This window comes from Terrapene carolina, unplaced genomic scaffold (assembly GCF_002925995.2).
Source record: "Terrapene carolina triunguis isolate 2854851 unplaced genomic scaffold, T_m_triunguis-2.0 Scaffold33, whole genome shotgun sequence".
Taxonomy (NCBI): Eukaryota; Metazoa; Chordata; order Testudines; family Emydidae; genus Terrapene; species Terrapene triunguis.
Window position 1 is genome coordinate 1,322,033 of NW_020664384.1, and position 23,331 is coordinate 1,345,363.

At 42.8% G+C, this 23,331-nt stretch overlaps 1 protein-coding gene across 1 annotated transcript in view; it reads left to right on the forward strand.

The window, feature by feature from the left end:
• Positions 1-730: 730 nt before the first annotated feature.
• The window catches only part of LOC112103087 (A disintegrin and metalloproteinase with thrombospondin motifs 5), a 44,208-nt gene continuing 21,607 nt past the window's right edge, over positions 731-23,331 (forward strand). Inside the window, exons 1-2 of the mRNA XM_024194689.2 lie at positions 731-2,467; positions 14,133-14,265. Coding sequence (XP_024050457.2) covers positions 1,427-2,467; positions 14,133-14,265 — 1,174 coding nt within the window. The 5' untranslated portion in view covers positions 731-1,426. The remainder of the gene's footprint in view (positions 2,468-14,132; positions 14,266-23,331) is intronic.

A 23,331-nucleotide genomic window follows, 5' to 3' on the forward strand; every position in this document is an offset into this window, starting at 1 on the left:
TTGAAATAATGACAGGCGTGTGTGCAGAAGAATCACAGTCACACAGACAAAGGGAGGACATTTTTTGCATTTTCTTCTGACCGGGTAAATGTGGCAGCTCCTGTCCAGAGAAGAGAGGCATGAATCTCCCCAACTTCCCCATGCACCAGACTCTCTAAAGTCAAATGTCATGGAAAACCTGCAGCGATCTGTGTCCTTGCAGTAAATACAGGAAGCAGAAAGTCACTGCAAAACACCGGCTTGCTAATTCTTTTTCCCGTTAAACAGAGCAACTCATCCTTTTTGCTGGTTGCACAACCCCAGCCAAGTGGGATATCATGTGCTTTACAGCCCTCTACGGAAAGGATCACTTCTAAAAGCCCCAACAACTTCCTATCACCATTTTTAAAAAAGCCATAAATCTGTCTCATCCACTTAAAAAAATACACAAATAACAAGAAGGTAGGGAAGGAACCTTGCGGGACATGAGGTAAGCAAAGCTTAGTCAACCCCGATCAGTTGTGAAATATCAAAAGATCCAGGCGACACTGTGGCTTTAAATGATTCAAAGGAAATCTTGTGTTTTTCTTAAACAAACATTTTCTCCCAGTCTCTCTCTCCTCCCCTCGCTCCTTCCTCTCTCTCCTGCCTTCCTGTCTCAGTCCCTCTCTCTCTCTCCTTTTCTCCTCCCCCCTCAGTCCCTCTCTCTTTCTCCCCTCCCCACCGCCCCCCAGTTTCTCTCTGTGTCTGATTAAATGAGAAGGAAGTGTGGGAGTGGTGGTTTTGAAGCTCTCCCTTTAAGAGGCAGCCTGCAGTGACGAATTGTTGAAATTGCCATTGCAGGATGGCATTCCGCTATAAATTCATTGTTCCACCTCCTCTCATCTTCACATTTCTCTCCCTTCTCCTCTTGTTCACATCGACAGACTGGGGATAACAACCAGCATTAGAAAGGGAGAAGTTGTTTTACAAAATCCAGGGCATTTTTTTTTACCATCTCACCGGAGACGATCGAGCCTTTTTTGGCGTATGTTTCTTCTCTCTTCAAACAAAAGGGGGCAAAGGAAGGCAAGGCACTAGCTTCTGAAAGTGCCGATCTGCATCGGATCCCCCTGCCTCTGTTGAGGAGGATGATGCAGTGACTACAAGAGAGAAGTGGAAGAAGAGTGAAAAGTGCTCAAACTTCTCCGCTCGCCGGGTGTGAGCCTCACTTGTTTGCCGCCTGTTCAGCAGTTGTTTTAGGATTGTGGTGTTCTCCTTCCATGTGCTCCTGACTTTTCCCTGCAGAGAAACGCAAAGTTCAAACGCGAGCTGCCTTTGTTGACATTTTTTTTCTTCCTCCCACTCACACTTGCTTCAACCTTGGGAGGATTTTTTTCCACTCTGAAGCTCCTCTGTTGATCTCCACCGGGTGACTTTTTTTTTTTTTTTTTTAAGAGAGACAAATATGGTCCTGAAGTTTGTTTCCCTGCTGCTGGCTGCGGAGTTGCACTTTGCTGCTGCCAAGACCGGAGCTCCAACAGCAACAACAGCAGCACCTGCTTATGATAAAACCCAGCCGCCTCCCGGAGCAGCAGCAGCATCAGCATCCCCTCACCCTGGCCCCCAGCAGCTGTCCCGGACCAGCGGCCTGGTGCAGAACATTGACCAGATCTACTCCGGGGGCGGCAAGGTGGGCTACCTCCTCTACGCGGGGGGCAGCAGGTTCCTCTTGGATCTGGAGAGGGACGAGCTGGTGGGTCCGCAGGCCCCTGTGCAGCATCCCCGCGGCTGGGCTCACTGCTATTACCGGGGCACGGTGGACGGCAGCCCCCAGTCCCTGGCCGTATTGAACCTTTGCGGGGGGCTGGATGGCTACTTCGCGGTCAAACACGCCCGCTACACGGTGAAGCCCTTGCTCCGGGCCAAGGGGGCGGACCCGCGACGGGTCTATGGGCCCGGCTCCGCCCTGATCCCGCACCTCTTCCGCAAGGACCATTTCAGCTTCGAGACGGTACCTTCGCGCCCCAGCTGCGAGACGCGCGGCTCCGGCCAGGCCCCGCCGCTGGGAGGCAAAGGCGAGCTGCGGGGGGGCCAGGAGCGCCCCGCCCAGCCCCAGCTGGCCACCAGTGCAGCGCTAGCCCCGGGGCCCTTTGCTCCGCCCGGCGCCGGGCGCAGGAGCAGGCGCTCCATCTCCAGAGCCCGCCAGGTGGAGCTGCTGCTGGTGGCCGACGGCTCCATGGCCAAGAAGTACGGCAAGGGCCTGCAGCACTACCTGCTGACCCTGGCCACCATCGCCTCCCGGCTCTACGGGCACGCCAGCATCGAGAACCCCATCCGGCTGGCCGTGGTGAAGGTGGTGGTGCTGGGCGACAAGGAGAAGGGGCTGGAGGTCAACAAGAACGCAGCCACCACGCTGAAGAACTTCTGCAAGTGGCAGCACCAGCACAACCCGCTGGAGGACGAGCATGAGGAGCACTACGATGCCGCTATCCTCTTCACCCGGGAGGTAGGTCGCCTGAGGCCCTGGCACCCCTTGCCCAGCCCCACCAGGGCTCAGCAGCACAATGTGCAACAGCAAACAGGCCAGACGGGACCATGGCGATCATCTAGTCTGACCTCCTGTATAGCACAGGCTAGAGAATGTCCCCACAATAATTCCTAGAGCATAGCTTTTAGAAAAACACCCAATCTTGATTCCAAAATCTTGATGGAGAAGCCACCATGGTGCTTGGTCAATTGTTTCAGTGGTTAATTACCCTCCTTTCTTGTCTGGCCTAATTTTCCTTCCTCCTCGGTTGTTTCCCTTTCTTTGACAGCCCCTTTGCAGTCCTCCAGTCTGCAGGGTAGGTATCTGATCCTGGCTTCTGCTGGTATGTAGGTCACTACTCTGGACAGCAACGAGGCTGATTGCAACCCGGGTTGTGTGGGATCCTACTGTCATTTCCTAACCAGTTGCTTAGTTGACAGCACAACAGAATCATTATGATTTTTTTTAAAAATAACCCCTCCACACCTTATGAGTGGTGCTATCTAAACTGAGGTGTAATGAGTCCAGGTGCTTTGCAAGTTTCTCTGGCGCATCTGCCGATGCACTGCCTCCGTGGCCTGCAGCACCCCATGTTTATTCCAGAGTTGAGCCACTCTTGAATAGAGACTGCAGGTGTTTAGAGCTGGTGTTAATTTGTATGATTGGGACTCGTGGCTACTAGAGACTAGACCAGGGGTCGGCAACCTTTCAAAAGTGGTGTGCCGAGTCTTCATTTATTCACTCTGATTTAAGGTTTCACGTGCCAGTAATACATTTTAATGTTTTTAGAAGGTCTCTTTCTATAAGTCTATAATATATAGCTAAACTATTGTTGTATGTAAAGCAAATAAGGTTTTTAAAATGTTTAAGAAAGTTCATTTAAAATTAAATTAAAATGCAGAGCCCCCCAGACCCGGTGGCCAGGACCCGGGCAGTGTGAGTGCCACTGAAAATCAGCTCGTGTGCCGCCTTCGGCACGCATGCCATAGGTTGCCTACCCCTGGACTAGACCTAGATCAGCAAATTCATCTCCACTTGAGATATTACATTGCTGTCATAATCTGTTTCACATATCCTTGTTAACAGTAGTGCATCTTTTTTCATTTGTGTATAGTCACAGTAAAGAACTGACAACACCCATTGGATCAAATTAATCCAAGAATGAATTTGACCCATTGAGATTAGGAAAACAGAATGAATTGGTAAATAACACCTTAAGGAGCACATGACTTCCCTACTTAGCTGCTGTAATTTAACATGGTATTCCCAGCACGACAGAAAAATGGCAGTAGGCCTAGAGGAAGACAGAACTTGTGGTACAAGACTAGGACTTAAATATAAGACACATAAACAAAGCCACACTAACTCAGTGCAACTCAGTTTGTGGAGGAGCATGTAGTACCTTGCTATCCATGTAGTAAAAAATTGCTCTCCTAATCAATTAAAGGCCCGATACCGCAATTCTCATCCATGCAATATTCTGCATCAGTGCCGTAATTGCATTGCCATACATAGTTAAGGGGCACTGCTCCTGTGGACATGTGGCATAGTTTATGCAATGAGCTACTGTAAGAATATCCCTTTCCGTTATATTTTTTCTTTCCTCAGTAAGAAAATAAAAAAAAACTGTGGGACTTTCTGTTAGTTTGAATTCTCTTGCTTTGCTACATCACAGGAGGCTGCCAAAAAGGATTCTTTGGATGGTTTCTGGAAGGAGGTACTCGAGGAAAGGGGAAGAAAAAAACCTGGCTTACTTTTATAGCCGTAAATACTTGAAATATTAGGCGCCATCTCTGTCATCCCAAACTTGTACAGCAGGCGCTTTCTGGTGGCAGTTCAAACCCATCCATTCTGTTTGTTAAAAGCTATATCAGATCTCATTTTAAAACAGTCACCTTGCTAATTACAATCTGAAGGAGAGGAAGCTAGCTTGATTGTATCAGACTGCTCTTGTTTGTGACTAGACATCAATATTGAATAGCGATTCTGGGCCAAATTCTGTCACTCTTACATTTCTCTGTAAGTACTCCTGTCGATTTCAATGGGACTAATCGTGCTTCACGCAAATAAGGATGGCAGATTGTGGCCCTAAACTTTGAGATGATCACTAACGACTGGACTGCATTGCATAATATCTTACTCTGTGAGTTAGGCTTCAAAGGGACTAAGGGTGGTAGACTCTGATCCTAAACATTTATTTTAGATGAAAATTTCACAGCAAAGAGCAAAATATCACAATTTCTGCTGTCTGTTTGATCTTAGTGATTATAGTAATAATATTCATATGACACATTAGCCTTCATATGGAAAAATAGTTTGCACTGTTACCAAACAAGCAGATATCTGTTCCAAGAAAAATCACTGGCTGTGGTTTGCTTGGTAGTATATGGTTTTTGACACAATTAATTATTTGACATATCCTCAGTTGACGTAAATCAGCATAGCTCAATTCAACTTAATGAATTGCTTCACTGATTTACATCAGCTGAGGAGCTGGCCCTGTATTTTAAACTCGTGGAGATTGCATCAAAAGTTTATTTGGCTTAATGAGAAAAAAATACAGGTATTTTCTTACTATGTGCATTCCTGGACTGGTTTAGAAGGGAATGTGCTGAGATCCATACCGCTTTCATTTCATGGTGTTGGAAGGTTCAAAATGAATCTCAGTTAGACCTCAGAATGTAAACGTGGAAAAGGGTTAAAGGATCAACAAGCAGATGAGATACAGCTCCTAGAAAATAGGTTTTTTTTAACCTCAAAGAAAGATTCCCCCCACACTCAGAGTTTTATTTTTCAATGAGAAGAAGCAGCAGTTGGCATGAGGATCCAACTTCTACAACTGTGTTTTGAATGTATGAAGTCGGTTGCTTAGCAACTAGACGCCAAGCTATGGCTCCATGTTTTCATGGGCTCTGAATGCTGCTGTGCTAAGTGTTTGTACATCCAGATGTCTTCTTCTAAATGGCTTGTTTTTCAGGCTTGGAGCAAATGTGTGAGATACATTTTCCGTCTGTTTATTAGCCAAGGCCACCTTGAACTTTGCGTCTGTGTGTCAACAGAATAATATTGGCAATTCATTTATCAAACTAGCACATTTCACAAACTTTAAGTAACTCATTATGCATCATCAGTGTGTACATTAAGCAAGCATATTACCATATAGCTCTCCAGCATAACACTTACCTTGATTCTGGAAGGACTCTCGTACCAGAACTCATATTACACACAGCAAAATATTTTAAAGACACACTGATCTTGCTTGAATGTGAAAGTGCTTTCAAGGTCCTTTCTCTTGTTCTTGTTTTCCTTTCACTTTTTTTTAAAGACAAATCAACACATAAATGTTCATAGTACTGAATGCACCGAGGGCTTTCCCTCAGTGTAGAATTACTACCAGTAATTATGTTGTTAGTATTTAAATTACAGGTCGTGCCTATGCAATCTGTTTTTAAGCAGAACTACTGAGTCCTGATTTAGAAAAAGTAATTGACCTTTATGGCTCAATGATAGGTGATCTGTTATCTGTATTTCATTTGATAAGTGCTTCAAAATGAGCCACGCTGCATAACACAGGAGGTCAATATATAATTTGCAAGGGATCCAGGTTTAACTCTAGCTAATATAGACAAATGGCCAGGCTTTGAAAGGTATTTAGACACCTAGTGAGAACCTGGATCCATAGTATGCATTGATATCAACAGGTGCTTCTCCTGAGTAAGGATTACAAAATCAGACCCATTAGTTTCAATTAATCCTAACTCTTGTATGACAAATTCAGTGATTTGCTCCTCTGTTATCAACGTTATGGAAAAGTGTTATAGAATTTAATAGAGGTGAAATTTTAAAATCACTAGGTTCTGTAGAAATGTGATAGGGTTCTACAGAGATTATTTCAAAGCCTACACAATTTCATAAAGAAAAATATTCTTTCTGTAGGCCTGGTTCTGCCACTACTGCTCACTATGAGAGAACCAGGCCCTGTAGGGTATTTGAATTCTATAGAATGGTTAAAAAAATCCAATATAAAGTTGATAATTTTCCATTAAATTCTGTAGGACTTTTCATTAGGGCAGATAAATACATTCTCCATAGATCTGTTATTGTCTTTGTTTATTTTGTGACTGGGTCTCTAACTATGGTTCTAAATTTCTGGGCCAAATTCACCCTTTGTGTAAATTCATGGACTTTAGTGGAGTTACACCAAGGATGAATTTAGTCTGTTTTGCTTAAATCTCTTTTGTTTATGTCTAATGCTTAGACTCTGGAAACTATTTATTTGCTGTATTGACACAGCTTATTGACACTATTTGTTGCAACACAAACACATGAGTGATGTCGTTTCCAAACTGTACTTGAAACAACACCATTGTTTTCTTGGGTTAAGTCTTCTCAGCAAGTACCCAATAAAATCAGGCCAGATTAACGAGTGTGAACGTGCACAGCACTGTCTGCCCCTTTAAGGGCTTGCAGAGTCAGGGAGCAGCAAGCCCTGGCCTAAGGAGAATCCATCAGGCAGGTGTTGGGAACCAGCTGATACAGCCAAGCAGCAGCTTTAATGACTGGCTCTGATTCCCAGTTGGCAGATATAAGGACCCAGATCTGTGAGTGGAGGAGACATGAGAGACAAACACTTTCCTGAGCAGCAGTGGAAGGCTGCAACAGGGCAGGAAGGCCCTGTGGTCCCCCCTGAGGCTAAGGGAGGGCCTTGATCTCCTTGGGTGGTAGAGGACCCTGCAGTACCAGTCCAGTTCAGGACTATCACTTTAGTTTCTTATCACTATTTTTTGCCTTTGTGGGGCAGAGGAATAAAAGAACCTGTGCTGAAAGCTAAAACAGAGTTAGGTGTGGCTGATTGTTTTTTCCCAAACTGGTGGATGGGCCAACCATCTTACAGCCCCCATCTCAGGAGGGCCCCAACCACCAAACATCCCTCCCTGCAAAACCTGATTGATTCTGTGAGCCTCTGCTCCAGGTCACAACACCACTCACTCAGATTTGGCCAGCCATGATGGAGCAAACCTGTGTGAATGGCGCTGTGAACTGGCGCTTGGGCCCTCCACTTCTCCCACAACCACCAAACCAAACAGAGGTTTTGCTGCATGCCCCCTCCTGCCCCGAAAATCCAACCCCTCCCCTACCCCTAGTTAAGACCCTCTCTTCAAGGGGATAGCATTGTTAAGAGTGTATTGTTAAGAGTTTATAGGTGGGGAGCAGCACAGTGAAGTTTTGGCTAGGGCGGCAATTGTCTTCTATATCACATGCTCTGTGTAGTTTAAGGATGGGGCAATTTCCATAATGCACAGGGTCCCAAAATTATTTAATCTGGGCCTGTGTAAAATTCCCCCAACCTATATCATTCAAGACCTAAGCTAAACTTGAATGCAAGCTTCCAGAGGAGAACTTCTGAAAACACATGGACAAAATCCCATTCTCTTTCTTTCCTTTCATTCCACCTTGAATCAAGTGAAAACTAAAATAGATACTTCTCACAACAAATACAGGCAACCAGAACATGAAAAAGTCTTTCATAAGTACTGGTCAGCATAGTCAATGATAGTACCGTCATGCCTGGCTCTAACAAAAAAGTTCACATTAGAGCCAGAGGCCACAGTCCTGCCCTTTTCCACATAGCAATTATATGGGTCCTGCTTATGTGATTTAGTTTAACTATCAAGCTGACAGTGCTGTTAAAATTTAACAGCAAGCATTGGATTATCTCAGCTCAATGGATGATAATTTCATTGAGTGGAGAACGTGCTTTCTTTGGCTCTCTCCCCCCCCCCCCCCCCACCATCTCATCCAAATTACTATCCTTTGTTAGTAAGCCAGAGGTCACTCTGTCATTGTGCCAATTGCCAGCAGTATAGCTACATAGGTTTTTGATGTTTAATGTCCAATGTAACTGATCCTTATTACACTAAGCAATTACAACATTTGCTGTCACTCTTACTTGCAGAGCGGTTCCATTGACCTTATATAAATATAATATGTTTTGTGTAGGAAATGTCATTGGGGAAAATAATATGTGGTAATTTTGTGTGTGTAAGTAGATGTGAGAAAACCGTTGTAATATTTCACAATATTTGACTTCCTCCCCCCAAAAAGCTAGGCCTAACACAGTTATGCACAGACTTCTAATTGTCTGCCAGATTACCAATTTGGTAGCCCAAGGCACTTTTTTTCTGGCATGTCCAGAAACCTCTTTCAAATAGTTTTTATAGTTCTAACATGCAAAAGATGTTACACTATGAAGAATTAAGTGTGTTTGCTAAAACTGAAGAGCAAGGTTTATGAATGGAAGAAGTGTGGGGAAATGTTAAACTTCTTGCTCAAAGTATATCTAGCTAGAGCTTAAGACACTATTTAATGTCAGGGTTCAAAATTTGCATCTGTTACAGATAAATTTATTCCAGTTCTCAGAGGTACAACTGGAATTAAAGATTTTCAAGTGAAATTAGTTACTAGTCTCAGTAGGGACACTTCACACTTGTCTTCATTCACAACAATGCCACATGTAGGTGGCAAAAGATCAGACTTTCTTGATGCACTTCAAGAATGCCGAGAACATTTGGCCTTTAATGAGCTGTCTAGTTAACTACTGATCTTACGATGCACAACTCATTGTTCCTAAATCATTTCTTTGCCAAACCTTTAGGATTACCATCTATTGTCTCCAGTACAGCGAATGCATTTCCTATTGATGCATCATTTTGAAACTACTGCAATCGAGATCAAAGGGCAGACTGAATTCTTTCTTTAGAAAGAGCAAGAAATGTTTATTCTTGAAAGTTTCCACCATTATTTGGAGATAATTAAGTGAGCTAAAGGTCAGATGAAATTAGACAGATATGAATGGGTATCTAACTCTTTAAATGAACACCACACATTATGTGGAAATAATGCTTGAAAACTAAGTAAAAGTATTATATGGGTCCATGCTTGCTTAGTGCTTTTGAAGCAGTTTGAAAAATTGAGCAAGCCTGCAGATTTATTAGGTTACATCATTACATCAGGGTCTGATTTTAAGCAAGAATACTCTTCAGGTGCAATAAAAACCTCCAATATACTCCCAGCAACCTTACTTTAGGAGCAACTTTAGGAGCATCTGAGGTTGTATCTGACACTTCCCAGGGAAGCTAAGAATGTTATTGATACTTACAACTAACCATCAATAGTCAATGGGACCACTGAGGTGTATACATCAGGACAAAATTTGTCCTACAAGTTTCAATCCGCATAAGTATAAACAGGCTAGGTTCTTAATAATATAGTCCAAGTCTTTGCTATTGAAAAAGACCAGGCAACTAGGGAATGGGTAGCGAGTTGAGGTAAAGAGTATGAAAGCAATGTAATTGCAGAACAGTTGTCTCAGAATCATCACTTGGTAGGATTAAAAAATGCAGGGTGTACATTATACAGAACCACAGTAAAATGAGTTACATAGGTCAAGTCTGAGCAGCCATGGAGAGGCAGGGGAAAGGAAACATAGTTGAGATCATGAGCTGAGAACAGCATGGAAATGCATGTCTAAAAGTCTGCCTAAGTTAACGTGGATAATGATAGCATTAACTTAAGTAAAAAAAATGCATCTATGCATAGTTACCCAGGATTGAAAAACAGGATAAACCACCGCTGGCAGTATGTAAATCTGAATCTCCAAAACCAAGCCAACGCAAGTTTGACTATAGTTACAGCCATTGTAAAAGAGCAGCCCACAGCCACACTCTTCCAATAATCACTCTACACCAAGAAGCTAACACCAGACAGCAATTCCAATCCCCACACCACAGGTCCTCCTTCCACCACTACCCCCAACCTCTCCTCTCATGCCCAACTCTCTACCAAAATTCACTGACTGAGCCTGCAACGTACATCCACCCTTCTTCCACATTGCCTGGCACCTACTGCATCACAGGAATGGAGGCTTAGATGACCCAAATGACCAAAGTTTTTCCACCACCAAATACTGGATCCATGGGTCTGCTCTCTACATCCACAATTTCTGTTGTTCCCTTCATCCCTTCTTCTTTTTCCCATATAGGGGTTTATGATCACATGCTTCATTCCCTCCCTAAGAGGGAACATACACCCCTTCCTAATAGCATGATAACTTAGGAACACCATGGCTTGAAAGCTATTGCATTTTCAGTGTAATTGATCTCCTCCCTTGGGATTTTCCGGTTGTGACCACTAAATAATGCAGCTCATTGGGGACTCAAATCGCCTTATGTGAAGTTCTGTAAAAACAGGAAAAAGAGTCAAAGAAATTATAGGGGACATCTTTCAAGCCTGTTTTATTTTGGCTACATTCAAATGTTACGAAGACGAGCATGGTAGTGACATTTGTTGGTGAGCTGTTTGGGTATAGGTTTGACTTTGGCATGTACAGCACTTTGGGCAACTACTGGAGATGAGAATACACTTTTTGGGCAGTGTTGCAAAATTTCTGAAAACCTGTCTGTTGTATGGTGACACACAGCATGCAGTCTGATGTGATGTCAGCAACATGACCATATTAACAAAGCATTGCTGAATACAGATGCCCTGGCGTGTTGAAAGCCACATGTATATATATCTGAGACAAAAGGTTGGTGAGGTAATATCGTTTATTGGACCAACTTCTGTATATGTAGCAGTCTTGACATTAATAGAAGTGGCAGGGTGAAATCCCCATGCACCACCTTGGAAATTTAAGAGTAATATGTATGTTCAGGCAGAATTCATTTAGTGAAGTATTGTAGTTAACATCTCTGTCATGAATCTACCAGCTTACAGAGGAAAATTCAGAAGTGAATCTAAGGGCTCTTCTATATACAAAGGTTATTTATACCTCTTTAACTATGCTGGTATAGTTAAAGCAGTACAATGCCCCTAATGTGGTAGCAGTTATGTGGTATAAGGCACCTTTATACCAGTATCACAGCATCCACATTATGGGTTTTGCCGATATTACTATCGTGATAAAAAATCACACCCCTTAACAAAATAGATGTACTGATACAAAAACTGTGTTTAAAAGCAGGAGTAGCCAGATACAGAGTGCACCTTCCTCTACCTCTCTCTGCATCTAAGCTGTAGCTTACACTGCTCAAACTCCATTAAACTCCTTTACGCCTGGCCTGCTCACAGCTTTTGTAATTGTCAGTGGCTTGATAGACGCGGTCCATTTTAAATGGAGATTTGAAGGAAGGAAGAGAATCTGAATGATTTTAGAGAAAAAAGGTACCAAGCAGGGAGATTTCTTTGACAGATGCATTTTAAAATATAGTTGTGTCTTCAAATGGCACTTTCATCCAACCATTCTTAAGTGGTAGATCGACTGTGGAATAGGCATATTTTGGTATTTTCCCTTTAAGCCATCTGACCATCTCTGTTGCACAGGGTCTGTTAATTGCATTTTGCACATTACAGAATGCTAAACTTGCGGACAGATTTAGCAGTCCATACTATGTATATGTAAAATACATAAGGGCCTGATCCAAAGTCCATTGACATTTCAATGAGAGTCTTTCTGTTGACCTTTACATCAGGCCAAATATGTATATGCATGGCCACTCAATGTAATATTAATGCTACCATCTGAAAGCAGAAGCATTGGGAAAGTTAATATTGGTTGTTAATTTTGTTGCTAAGAGAGCTCTGTGTAGCTTGAACGCTTGTCTCTTTCACCAACAGAAGTTGGTCCAATAAATGATATGACCTCACCCACCTTGTCTCTCTAATAGCCTGGGACCAACATGGCTACAACCACACTGTATAGTTTTTAGACACTCTAAAGGACAGAAAGAAAGGTTCAGTGGTCAGGGCACTCACCTGGATTCAATTCCCTCCTCTGCCACAGACTTCCTGTGTGACCTTGGGCAAGTCATTGAGTTTCTCAGTGCCTCAGCTCCCCATCCATAAAATGGAGATAATAGCACTGCCCTTCCTGACAGGGATGTTGTAAGAATAAATACATTAAAGCCTGTGATCTACTGATGAAAAATATAAATATTATTAATTATAAGTGCCATTAAGGCCTAGGAATGCATAGTTTTGTGGTTACAACAGGAGACTGCGAGTCAAGACATCTGTTTTCATACCCAGCTCTCTCTAAGTGATCTTGGAAAAAAATCACGTACAATTCAGTTACCTCATCTGTAAAATGGTGATTAATAATACATGCTGTACCTATCTCTTACGTTTTATTATGAGGTTTAATATTGCATAGGAGATATTGGACCATCTCATTTTCTTAAGTGTAGGTAAAAAATGACCTCTTTAGAAAGGAATGATGGTCTTGGGGCTAAGGCACTGGACTGGGACTCCGGAGGTCTTGGTTCAATTCAGGGGCGGGCAAACTTTTTGGCCTGAGGGCCACATCGGGTTTCCGAAATTGTATGGCGGGCCGGTTAGGGGAGGATGTGCCTCCCCAAACAGCCAGGCATGGCCCGGCCCCTGCCCCCTATCCGGCCCCCCCTGCTTCTCGCCCCCTGACGGCCCCCCCAGGACTTCTGCCCCATCCAAGCCCTCCCTGTTCCCTGACGGTTCCCAGGACCCCGTCCCATCCACCCCTCCCTGTCCCCTGATGGTCCCCGGACCCCCGCCCCTGACTGCCCCCCGCCACCCCATCGAACCCCGCTTCTCATTCTTGACTGCTCCCCCGGAATGCCTTCCCCATCCAACCACCCCTTCTCCCTGTCCCTTGACCACCCCCGGAGCCCCTGCCATGACTGCCCCCTGCTGCCCCATCAACCGCCCCTCTCTTTCCTGACTGCACCCCCAGGACCCTTAGCCCCATTCAACCCCCCTGTTCCCCGCCTTCTGACCGCCCCGACCCCTATCCACACCTCCGCCCCCTGACCACCACCCCGAATTCCTCTGCCCTCTATCCAACCCCCCCCCCGCTCCCTGCCCCCTTACCACATTGCCTGGAACACTGGTGGCTGGCGGTGCAACAGCCACGCCGCCCAGAGCACCAGGACAGGCCACCATGCTGCCCGGCTGGAGCCAGTCACGCCACCGGGTCAGGTCACGGCTCTGCAGCTATGCTGCCCGGCAAGAACTTGCAGCTCTGCCGCCCAGAGCATTGCGCCAGCGGCGCAGTGAGCTGAGACTGCAGGGGAGGGGGAACAGCAGGGGAGGGGCCGGGGGTGAGCCTCCCGGGCCAGGAGCTCAGGGGCCGGGCAGGAGGGTCCCGTAGTTTGCCCACCTCTGGTTCAATTCCTAGTTCGGCCACTGACTTTCTGTGTGACCTCATTCTCTCTGTTCCACAGCTGTAGAATGAGGATTATAAGTCTCCCGCACTATCTTTATCTATTTAGATTATAAGATCTTTTGTTCAAGGACTGTCTCTTACTATACGTATGTATAGCGCCTAGCACAATGTGACCCTGATGTCAGTGGGAGCCTCTAGGCACCATAGTAATTAATTGCAAGTCTTATCCAACTCCCCTCAAAGTCAATGAAAAGTCTCCCATTGACTTTCATGGGGCTGGGATTGGGCCATCATGCTTTTAAACTGCACTGAGATCCTTAGATGACTGTCCAAAGTAGTAGTAGTATTATCCGGGTCCTGCTGTTTGCAAAGGGCCAGTGACTCTACTTGTTGTTATTTGTGGGTTTAAAAATTTATTTTAATGATTTTTTCCCCCTTTCTTGGCAGGATTTATGTGGGCATCATTCATGTGATACTCTGGGAATGGCAGACGTTGGGACCATATGCTCTCCTGAGCGCAGCTGTGCAGTGATTGAAGATGACGGCCTCCATGCAGCTTTTACAGTGGCTCACGAAATTGGTATGCAGTGCCTTTTCTGTTCCCTTGCCAAATCAAACACTTGTAACAGCTGCATTAGTAACCAAAATACTTCACAATTAATTCCAGATTTCCCCTGGTTCAGATGTACACTTGGGGATTAAAGCTGTATACATATGCACTTTGGGGTTAACTAATAAGAGATCAGAAGGCAAGTGAAGGCACACAGTAGGTGTTTCCTTTCTGACAATGTCATTTTAAATCAGTAGTTGAAGTGAAAATTCAAGGACTGCTACTGTCCAAAAATGTCAGTACATGTCCCTTATGAGAAAGTATTGGCCCGGTCTATTATGGTTTATATGCATCTAGCATACATACCGTGGGAAATAACTTACATTGCAGAATCACTTACTGGACCTTTCAGGAGCAATCATTATGAACATTCACTCAGTATGTATTTTATTGTCTGCTGAGTGGGCTGAAATCAGCTTTCATGGAATGGGCAAATGCCGATATTATTTTCACCCTATTAACATTCCAATTTTATGGTGAAATGCAATATTAAAATCAGTTCTGAAATAGCTGAAAATAGGTTTAGGTGCCAGAGACTTAGTCTCAAAAATGACTCAACCATGTGTCAGCTGATCCTCAGCAGGCAATAATTTACACTAAAAATCCACTCCCTGGCCTTCAGAAGGTGACATTTAAGACTGCATTAATGACGGAGGAGGGGTTGCATACCTGTAAATTACATCTGGTATCATATATTCCTCGAGACAGATTGCTGACACCTTCATCAGTTTTAATTTACCGGTAGATCCCACACTATGTTTCAGATCTTCACTTTCCTCAATCATTCACACTATCATGATTGCTGGAGATTTGTTTGTATAAAAACTATTAGCTCTGCAGCATGAACCGTAATGGAAATGGAAAACATAATTTTTTTAACATTCTTGGAAGGAAATAACAAGGCAAGAGACTTTCAGGCAGTGCCAACTTCTGAATTGCCTTGTACCTCATGCCAAACCAAAGTAAAGTTTGTTTTGGGAGTATCATTGCACTAGTTCAATTTTCAAATAGCTAGCAGGTAGGGGAAAAGAGTCCTGTGTCTAATATCCCTAGAATGGCAATCAGAAGTCACTTGGGCTTTACTCATGGTTTTCATGTTAGTGGCTCTAGCCCCTCTAGCTCCTCTACCAGACACCCTCAAATAATAAAGAGAAATTAACCCGGCACTCTTGCAATGACACAGTCCAATGAAACTACAGATGGCTTGAGCTAAATCATTTGCTGTAGGAAAACCTATAAAATGATGTCAGAGTGGATCCTGATCCTGAAAGTTCTTAAACAGGAGGGCTGGAATCATAATAGGAGATAAAGCCATTCTAAGTCATGAATTCAAAGCATTGGTAGATAGGTGCCACTATATGATAGTTATTCATTGACCCTATAGGAAATGTGTTTGCTTAGTTCATTTCCCAGCAAGAAGAGTCCACATCACAAAACCCACCTTCAAAACTGGAGCTGACTGATTCCCTCCTTGACACCCGTAGCAGAATGGCCAAGGAATTAAAGAGCATATAGTCTGAATTATCCTCTGACTTCTAGAGTTGGCACCTCCAGCTAAAGGTTAATGCACACTGGCAGAGAATGATGTGAAGGCTTGCACTGCTGCCATTCATACTAGATCTGTTCTGTGGATACTTTTCACCAGCAATAAATTCATATAATATTTTTAAATATCTTATACATTAAAGAGAAGAGAGGAGATGAATAAAAAGATGAATGAGTAATATGATACCTTTAAACTCAATGAGAAGAAAATATAAACATGCTTGAATTATTTTTAGTGATTTGGAAGCAGATTTTTCTTTAAAAAAAAAACCCCACCACTTTCTTACCTAGAGGTTTACCGTGGACCTGTAAAAGCTATAATTTTAAATATAAAAAAGGCATGTATTGAAACTAGTGGATAAATAAGTACCCTACTGCACACAAAAACTCTAGTTCTAAGTTGTTTAATAGCCAGGCTTTCCTCACCATAAGATTTTAAGAAAGAGGGGGTATTCAGTCAGAGTGGTCTTTGTGTGTGTGTGTGTGTGTGTGTGTGTGTGTGTGTGTTACCCAAAGTGTGAGATGCTGGGAAGTGTGTGTGTGTGTGTGAGAGAGACCCAAAGTGGAAGACGCTGGGGAAAAACACACTAACGTTGCTTAGTCTGGTACTTAGATGACAGTAAAGGTCAAGAAAAATAAAAGTGTGGTGGGACTACCTTGTAGTTAAACTCTTTGGGAAAAACCCTGATGTGTCTAAGCTGGAGGCCGAATTCCTTCCTACCATACTGGAGTCTTACAGTTCTCTTTTTTTGCAGGAAGGGAGTGGCTTTAATTTTACAGTAACTTAGTTATTCAGTGGAATTCACCTAGCAGAGCAGAAAACACCCTCAGGACAGGGGTATTCTAAGTATTCCAAAGCTAGCTGGTCTTTTCTATTAACAGGATTGGTTAAGCAAGCCAGCTAAGAAGCAAATCAGAATAATTGTCTGCAGTTCTTTAAGGGATTTGTGATGTGTTATAACATGAGAAACCAAATGTGATAACTAATTAATCTGATCCTGTGAATTGTTGTACACCCTTACTTTGCACTGAATTCAGTGGGATTTGAAGGCCTGGATTTGAAGGCTGGACCTTTTGCAGGATTGTGTCCTTTTTTAGGAAGATCAACAAAATAAATGGAAATAAGGATCAAATCCACAGCTGTATGTGCAACCCAAGTACACAGGCTGGGGCTGGGTAAATGGATAGGGGGCCAGAAGGGGACTCATCTGCCTGCTACAGCATGGAACCTCACTGGTTCTGCTACCAGCAGGACTTCCACACCCACATACATGGGGTTTGGATTTACCCCTGAAAGAGAAAATAGGTGAATTTTGCTCAGTGGTTTTTGAAAGATCGAATATGAATGACTAGCAATGACTGGCGAAATCAACAGAGGACTATGAACGTGAAAGCAAAAACAAACTAGTGGAGTCTTGAAATAACAACATTCATAGAGCACTGGTTAGCAGACAGTAAGTTAGACTTGGAGAAGGTTTCATAGCAGGGATCTCAGCAAAGTTGGGCTTCAATTTTCTCCTACTTATACTGGTGTAAAACAAGAATAATTTAAGTGAGCCCAGTGAAGTTAGACTCACATAAAACGGGCGTATGGTGAAGGAGAATCAGGCACAACATTCTTCATGCTAAGGATGTTGCATCAAAACCAGTATTTATGAAAAAGACCTCCATACCTTTGAAGGTAATAATCCAGTTTCTGCCACGAGTAAAAGCAAGCAGCAGGTATGGGCTATACTTTTAAAACATAACCTGTAAAGATGTTCAATCATTTGTGGTGAATATATATGTATTAATTTTCCTGTGTTAAAATATGCATTGGATGTGTAGTTGGGATGGTACTATTTATGTGATTGATAACATTTGCAATGGTAGAGATAGGTTAATTATAACCATAAACCCACAGGTTGCATACTAATAGAAAACGGGTGGGACATCTCAGGTGTATTGGAAAGTATGAGGCCAAAGATCTAATGCCTTGAATAACATTAATAGGTCACCAGTAGGTTACTCATGCACATCCTGATTGTGATTTATATTTACCTTTCAGTTTTAAAAATAAAACAATTCCAGGAGTGGTTATGCAATGTATCCTTCTTCCATGACAAATAGTTCCTAGTAGAAAAGTGAACAAATACATGTAGGAAAAGGTTTGTAAATAACTTTTCCCTGTTACTTTGGATCTATTTTATTGGGTTCTGTTTCCTGACAGTTGCTACATTTTGTCCTTCCCCTTAAGGAAGGGAGGTCCAGAGTTTAGGGCTCTAACCTGGGACTTAGAAGACATGAGTTAAATTCCCTGCTCTGCCACAGATTTCCTTTGTCATCTAAAGCAAGTTACTTAGTTTTCCCTGTGCCTCAGTTCCCCCACTTTAGAGTGGGGGTAAAAATACTTGCCACCTCACAGAGGATAAACACATCAAAAATTGTGATGTGCTTAGGCACCACGGTAGTGGGGACCATAGAAATGTGATAGCTAGATTTCATTGCTAACACTATGGAAGTCCCAGCTGTGCCCTGTTGAGATATGGTGCATGGGCATGATGTCATTAAAAGACTCAAGCAGCCAGTCAGAATGTGGCTTTTGACATGATCCAGAGTCGCCAGACATCCTTTAATTTTCAATATTACACTTGTCAATTTAGTAACCACTTCTTGTTGTTGTTGCTCTTTATATTACCACCGCATCTAAAAAACCCAGCTGATTTCAGGACCCCAATGTACTAGATTTTGTTCCTACACATAATTGGAGACAGCCCCTGCCCAAATGAGTTTACAGTCTAAAGAAATAAGACTTGCAAAGGCTAGAAGAAAGGACAATTGGGGATCTGAGGCAAACAGAGAACCAGTGATCTGCCCAAAGTTACAGAGAAACCCTGCGGCAGAGCCAGGAATCCAGGCTACATCACCCGCATCCCATTATCCACTATCTTTGCCACAAAACAGCATGCAAAACTCCTGTTTACTTCATGGAGAGTTACACATGCATAGAAACTCGCCAGGTGAGGTTCCAATTGAACATTTCATTGTTCTTTATTTCAACTTTGCAGAAGGCAATTTTGGTAAGCAGTAATGCAGGATAACATCAGTCTCTCTGCTAGGAACCTTAACATTCATTTGGCCTTTTGAAAATTGCCTAATTCTCCATATGTGATCAAACTGACACATCACTGCTCTCTGTATCCTCCTGAGTAATGTGGCTCAGGTATGCTCTTCCCAGTGTTTTATTTTTAGAATGTAACGTGACATTTATAACACTGAATTAATTAAGCTTCTGTTTGTTCATTAATTTCATTATTTTTCCTGTAATTCCTCCTCTCCACTTTCATCAGATAGGTACAGTCATGACATTATGGAGCTGTATGGAAGCTACAATTTGGGAATAACATGTTTAATACTGAAACCTTTTCTCTGTGTCAACATCCTATAGTATATGTTAGCACATGCTCCCATATTGTGAGAACCCAGTTTACAGTTGCAAGCGCAAATACTGTTAATACTGCAAACATGCTTCTGAGCTCAATATAAAGACAATGGTATTGCAATCCTTGCTCAGGAAACACATAATGAAGTACAGACACAAACCAAAACCCCAGATGCAAAACTGATAAAAGGCTTGAGAGCAGGTTCAGAACCTGGATCCAGCTGTGAATTTGATAGTTGTCTCTTATCTCCATAAAAGGCCAAACCAAGAACCTGGATCTTAACCTCCCTCACACTGAAATAGGCGTGTTTAAACTCTGCATGCAAACTTTGTGACTCTGACCCTTCTCCACAAGACTTTAAAGTCAATGTGAGTTTCACTTGATATCTGAGCACCGCTTTTGCTCACAGATAAATTATATTATATGACAGATATGTGAGTAAGCATATCTTTGTCTATGTCAGTGTTTTAACATTTGTGATATTTTGTATATGCACAAAATGTAACTAAATTCACAGTAGCTTTTTGTTTTTACTGATAAATATGTAGCCTTTGAGTTTAAGGCTGTCAAGATAAAACAGATAAGAAAAAGCCCTAGGCTAGATAGGAACAAATCTTTTGTAGTCCTTCCATCCCAAGGGGATACATTGCCAAGGGCACAGAATCTCATAGCACGAGAAACAATGGTGAAGGATGTCTAACTTTCATCTTACTCTTCCCACATGAAAGGTAAAGTTTGGGCAAATATCCAGGTGACTATAATTAGGCTGAGTTCCTTTCTAAAACCAAGACACTACAATTCATCTAAATCTTCTCAAATGGTATCCATGGGAAGAATTACTTAATACATTCTTTTTATATCTTCTTTTTCAAGCTTACATTTTAACTTTTGATGCTACCAAAGCATCTGGGTTAAGCCCTCAGAAACAAGATGAGCGCTCAACACTAAGCCCTGGTGAGAGGTAAGGAATAGGGCAGAGACTTCAGCTGCTGTTTCAAAATACAAACATGAGCTGTACAAAAGGTTTGTAATTAACGCCAGGTTAAATTTTTACTAAAAATTCTTGGCTCATCCAGAAATATTTTTATTAACTTGTAATGATGATAATTGTTCCACCTGCTGCACACATGGGGCTTAAAAATAACCCTTTTCCTGAAGCTGGGCCAGTTTGTTATTGGCTATAGGTGGGAGTGGAAGGTGGGATGGCGGAAGGAGGTTGATTTGATTTAGAATACCCGAATCCTCAATTTCTGAACATGCGTAAGTTTTCTTTCTCTAATGCTTGTTTTTAAGCATGTTAAGTTCCTTGCTTTATTGAAGGCTGTAAAGTGATTGTGAAGGAGAAGTGAGAGGATCCAAAATCAGAGCAAAATGTTCAGCCAGAGACTTAGGAAATGGCTTAGACACAACAGCCTCACTGCCGAGTTTTGCTGCTGTGGTTAGAGGTTTTCGGGAGTTGTGCTGATCTAGGTAGGAATATACCCCCATACATGATTAGATTAAACAAGGCTGTGTTTTGAAAAGCTGCAGTGGATCTTGAAACATCATAAATTAAAGCCACAGAGTCAAATATCAGTGTCCCAGCCATCTGCAGGGAAGTGGGAATGAAACCAGATTTTGCCTGATGTTTCAACATGATCATTATTATCAGTAAAAGTGTATGTTGGGCATGTGCGTCCCATCCCATACCCTTTCATGTTCTAGAGGAGAGCAAAGAATTTTTTAATGTTCTGGTAGTGCAATAAATGAAGATAAACATTGTGGTCCTGATCCCTGTAGTCCTCATGTTGTAGTCAGAGAACCAATGAACCTGGCACAAGGAGATGTAATTTATACATTCCTGCAGTATCTAATCTCCTTGTGTCTCGTTAGGGGATTCATGTGGTGTTCCTCAAAATTTGGGCTGGGGGAAACAGATTTAAGGCACAGGAATCCTGCTGACGGAGGCTGCTGAGAGAATGTGCTGAATCAGCACATCCTCTGGCCGTGCCTTCTTCCCAGGCAATGCTAAACATTTTTTGGGATGAGCTACTTTTCTACAGTCCTCCCTCTCCCTCCTTTCCTCCCCCAGTGGAGGCAAGATGGCAGCTGTTTTCTTCTCTTGTACCTTTCCTCAGTGGCCTTTCTGCCACCCATGTGCTCCATCAAGGTCGACACCAGCAGATCCTGATGTAGATCCTGGACTGAATGTATATGTGAACTCCCATTGAAGCCTGTTATGATAAGTGACTGGTAGGAGTTCTGTCTATGTGAGGTCTGTAAGACAAGGCCCTTTTGGCTGTGTTGTTTTCTGTTTTTGTCTGCTATTGCATTGAACTTTAATGAAATCATTAAGGTGCAGGTCAGTGATCCAGAGCTTTATTAACTATAAGATTTTAAAATTGCCTCTGGGCTGAAGATTTAAATTAAAAAGTAATTTTTTTGTAATAATTGAAGAATACCAGTTAGAGAAAATGAAGATTCAAATGGAAGTAGAGGGGAAAGCACATTGTTAGATTCTCAGTAGGTATTTTGTTGCTTTTACAATTCAAAACACCTTATAAAACAGAACTTTGTAAATCACTATTCCTTAGCGTCATCAGTTTTTATGTAAAGCTCCCATTGACTTCAAAGTGATCTCTCCCCGTGAGTGATAGCAGGATGTGGCTCTTAATGAAGATCAATTGTTTTTCATAGTTAGAAAAACAATGTAAAAAAATTGTTTTTATTCTAAATGAGTTACTGCACAGAAGTGAAAAAAAGTGATTATCCAAAATTTATGGACTGGTGATTAGAGCAAAAACCTCTGAGCCAGGAGATCACTGGACTCTAATCCCATGTGAAAAGAACAGGAGTACTTGTGGCACCTTAGAGACTAACAAATTTATTAGAGCATAAGCTTTCGTGGGCTACAACCCACTTCTTTCTGAATCCCATGTGAGCTACTGACTCATTGTATAACCTTGGGCAAGTCTCTTGACCTTCTTGTATCTCAATCATCGCAGCTGGAAAATTAGTTGAAAGTTATGACCTCACTGAAAACAGATGCTTCATCTGAGCTGAGCTTTCTTAAGTAAACAAATTACAATGTTTATAATATTTTTTAGCATGCTGTGTCATCGCATATGTCCAATGATCAAACTTAGTTTATGGACTGTACTTTAGTATGCTGTTTAATCCAGGGACTAAACTTTAATGTATACCCATAACAGACTTTACTCCATTTTGGATGTTTGATTGCATTTTACATTGTAATTTACATGCTATATGTTGGGCCCAATTCTCATTTACTTTGTTCTTGGGACAGGCAGGGCTGGCCTTATCATGAGGCGAACTGAGGTGGCTGCCTCTGGTGCCAGACTCTGGGGGGGCGCCACTAGGACCCAGAGTGTAGAAAATTGTGTCTGCTGCTGGTGCATATGTATTCTCTCTGCTCTAGATGCACAGAGATGGTGGAGTGCTGTGCTGGAGGAAGGAGGGCACAAGAGACATAACAGGCAGGCAGGAGAAAAGGTGAGAGGGAATAACAGAAAGCAGCAGGAGCTGCACAAAGAGAGAGGAGGAGGAGCCTCTTATGTACCTCTTTAGCACCCCCAGGAGCCTGGACTGATTAACACCAGCTTCTCAGGGAGCTTCCTGTTTCCTGCTGCTTCCCTGAATCCACTTGAGGAGAACAGGCAGTCAGCTGAAGTAGTAGGAGCCAGTTAGGCCCTTAAGATGCTGATATCTTCCCTCACTCAGGCCCTGATACCAGCCTGCTTATTTGTCCCCTTCAATTGAGTGTTGAGAACCACTATAGCTGGCACAGAACAGCAGTCATGAGTGAAAGAAGAAAATGCCCCTCTGGGGCAGCATTCAGAAAAAGAAAGAAAGCAAAGGAAGCTTTTTTATCTAAGCAGGAAGGCGCTCTCCTGAGATACATAGACACAAATGTTCATGGTGAGTCTTCCAGCCCCAGTGAGGATGTGAGTGGTGAGGAGATGCCTGATCTTCCAGTTAGTCAGAGTGCAGGTGACCTGGCAGCTACTGCAGCATCCATATCTCCATCTCAAATGGATGAAACCATGCACATTCCTGAAGAAAAGTGTAG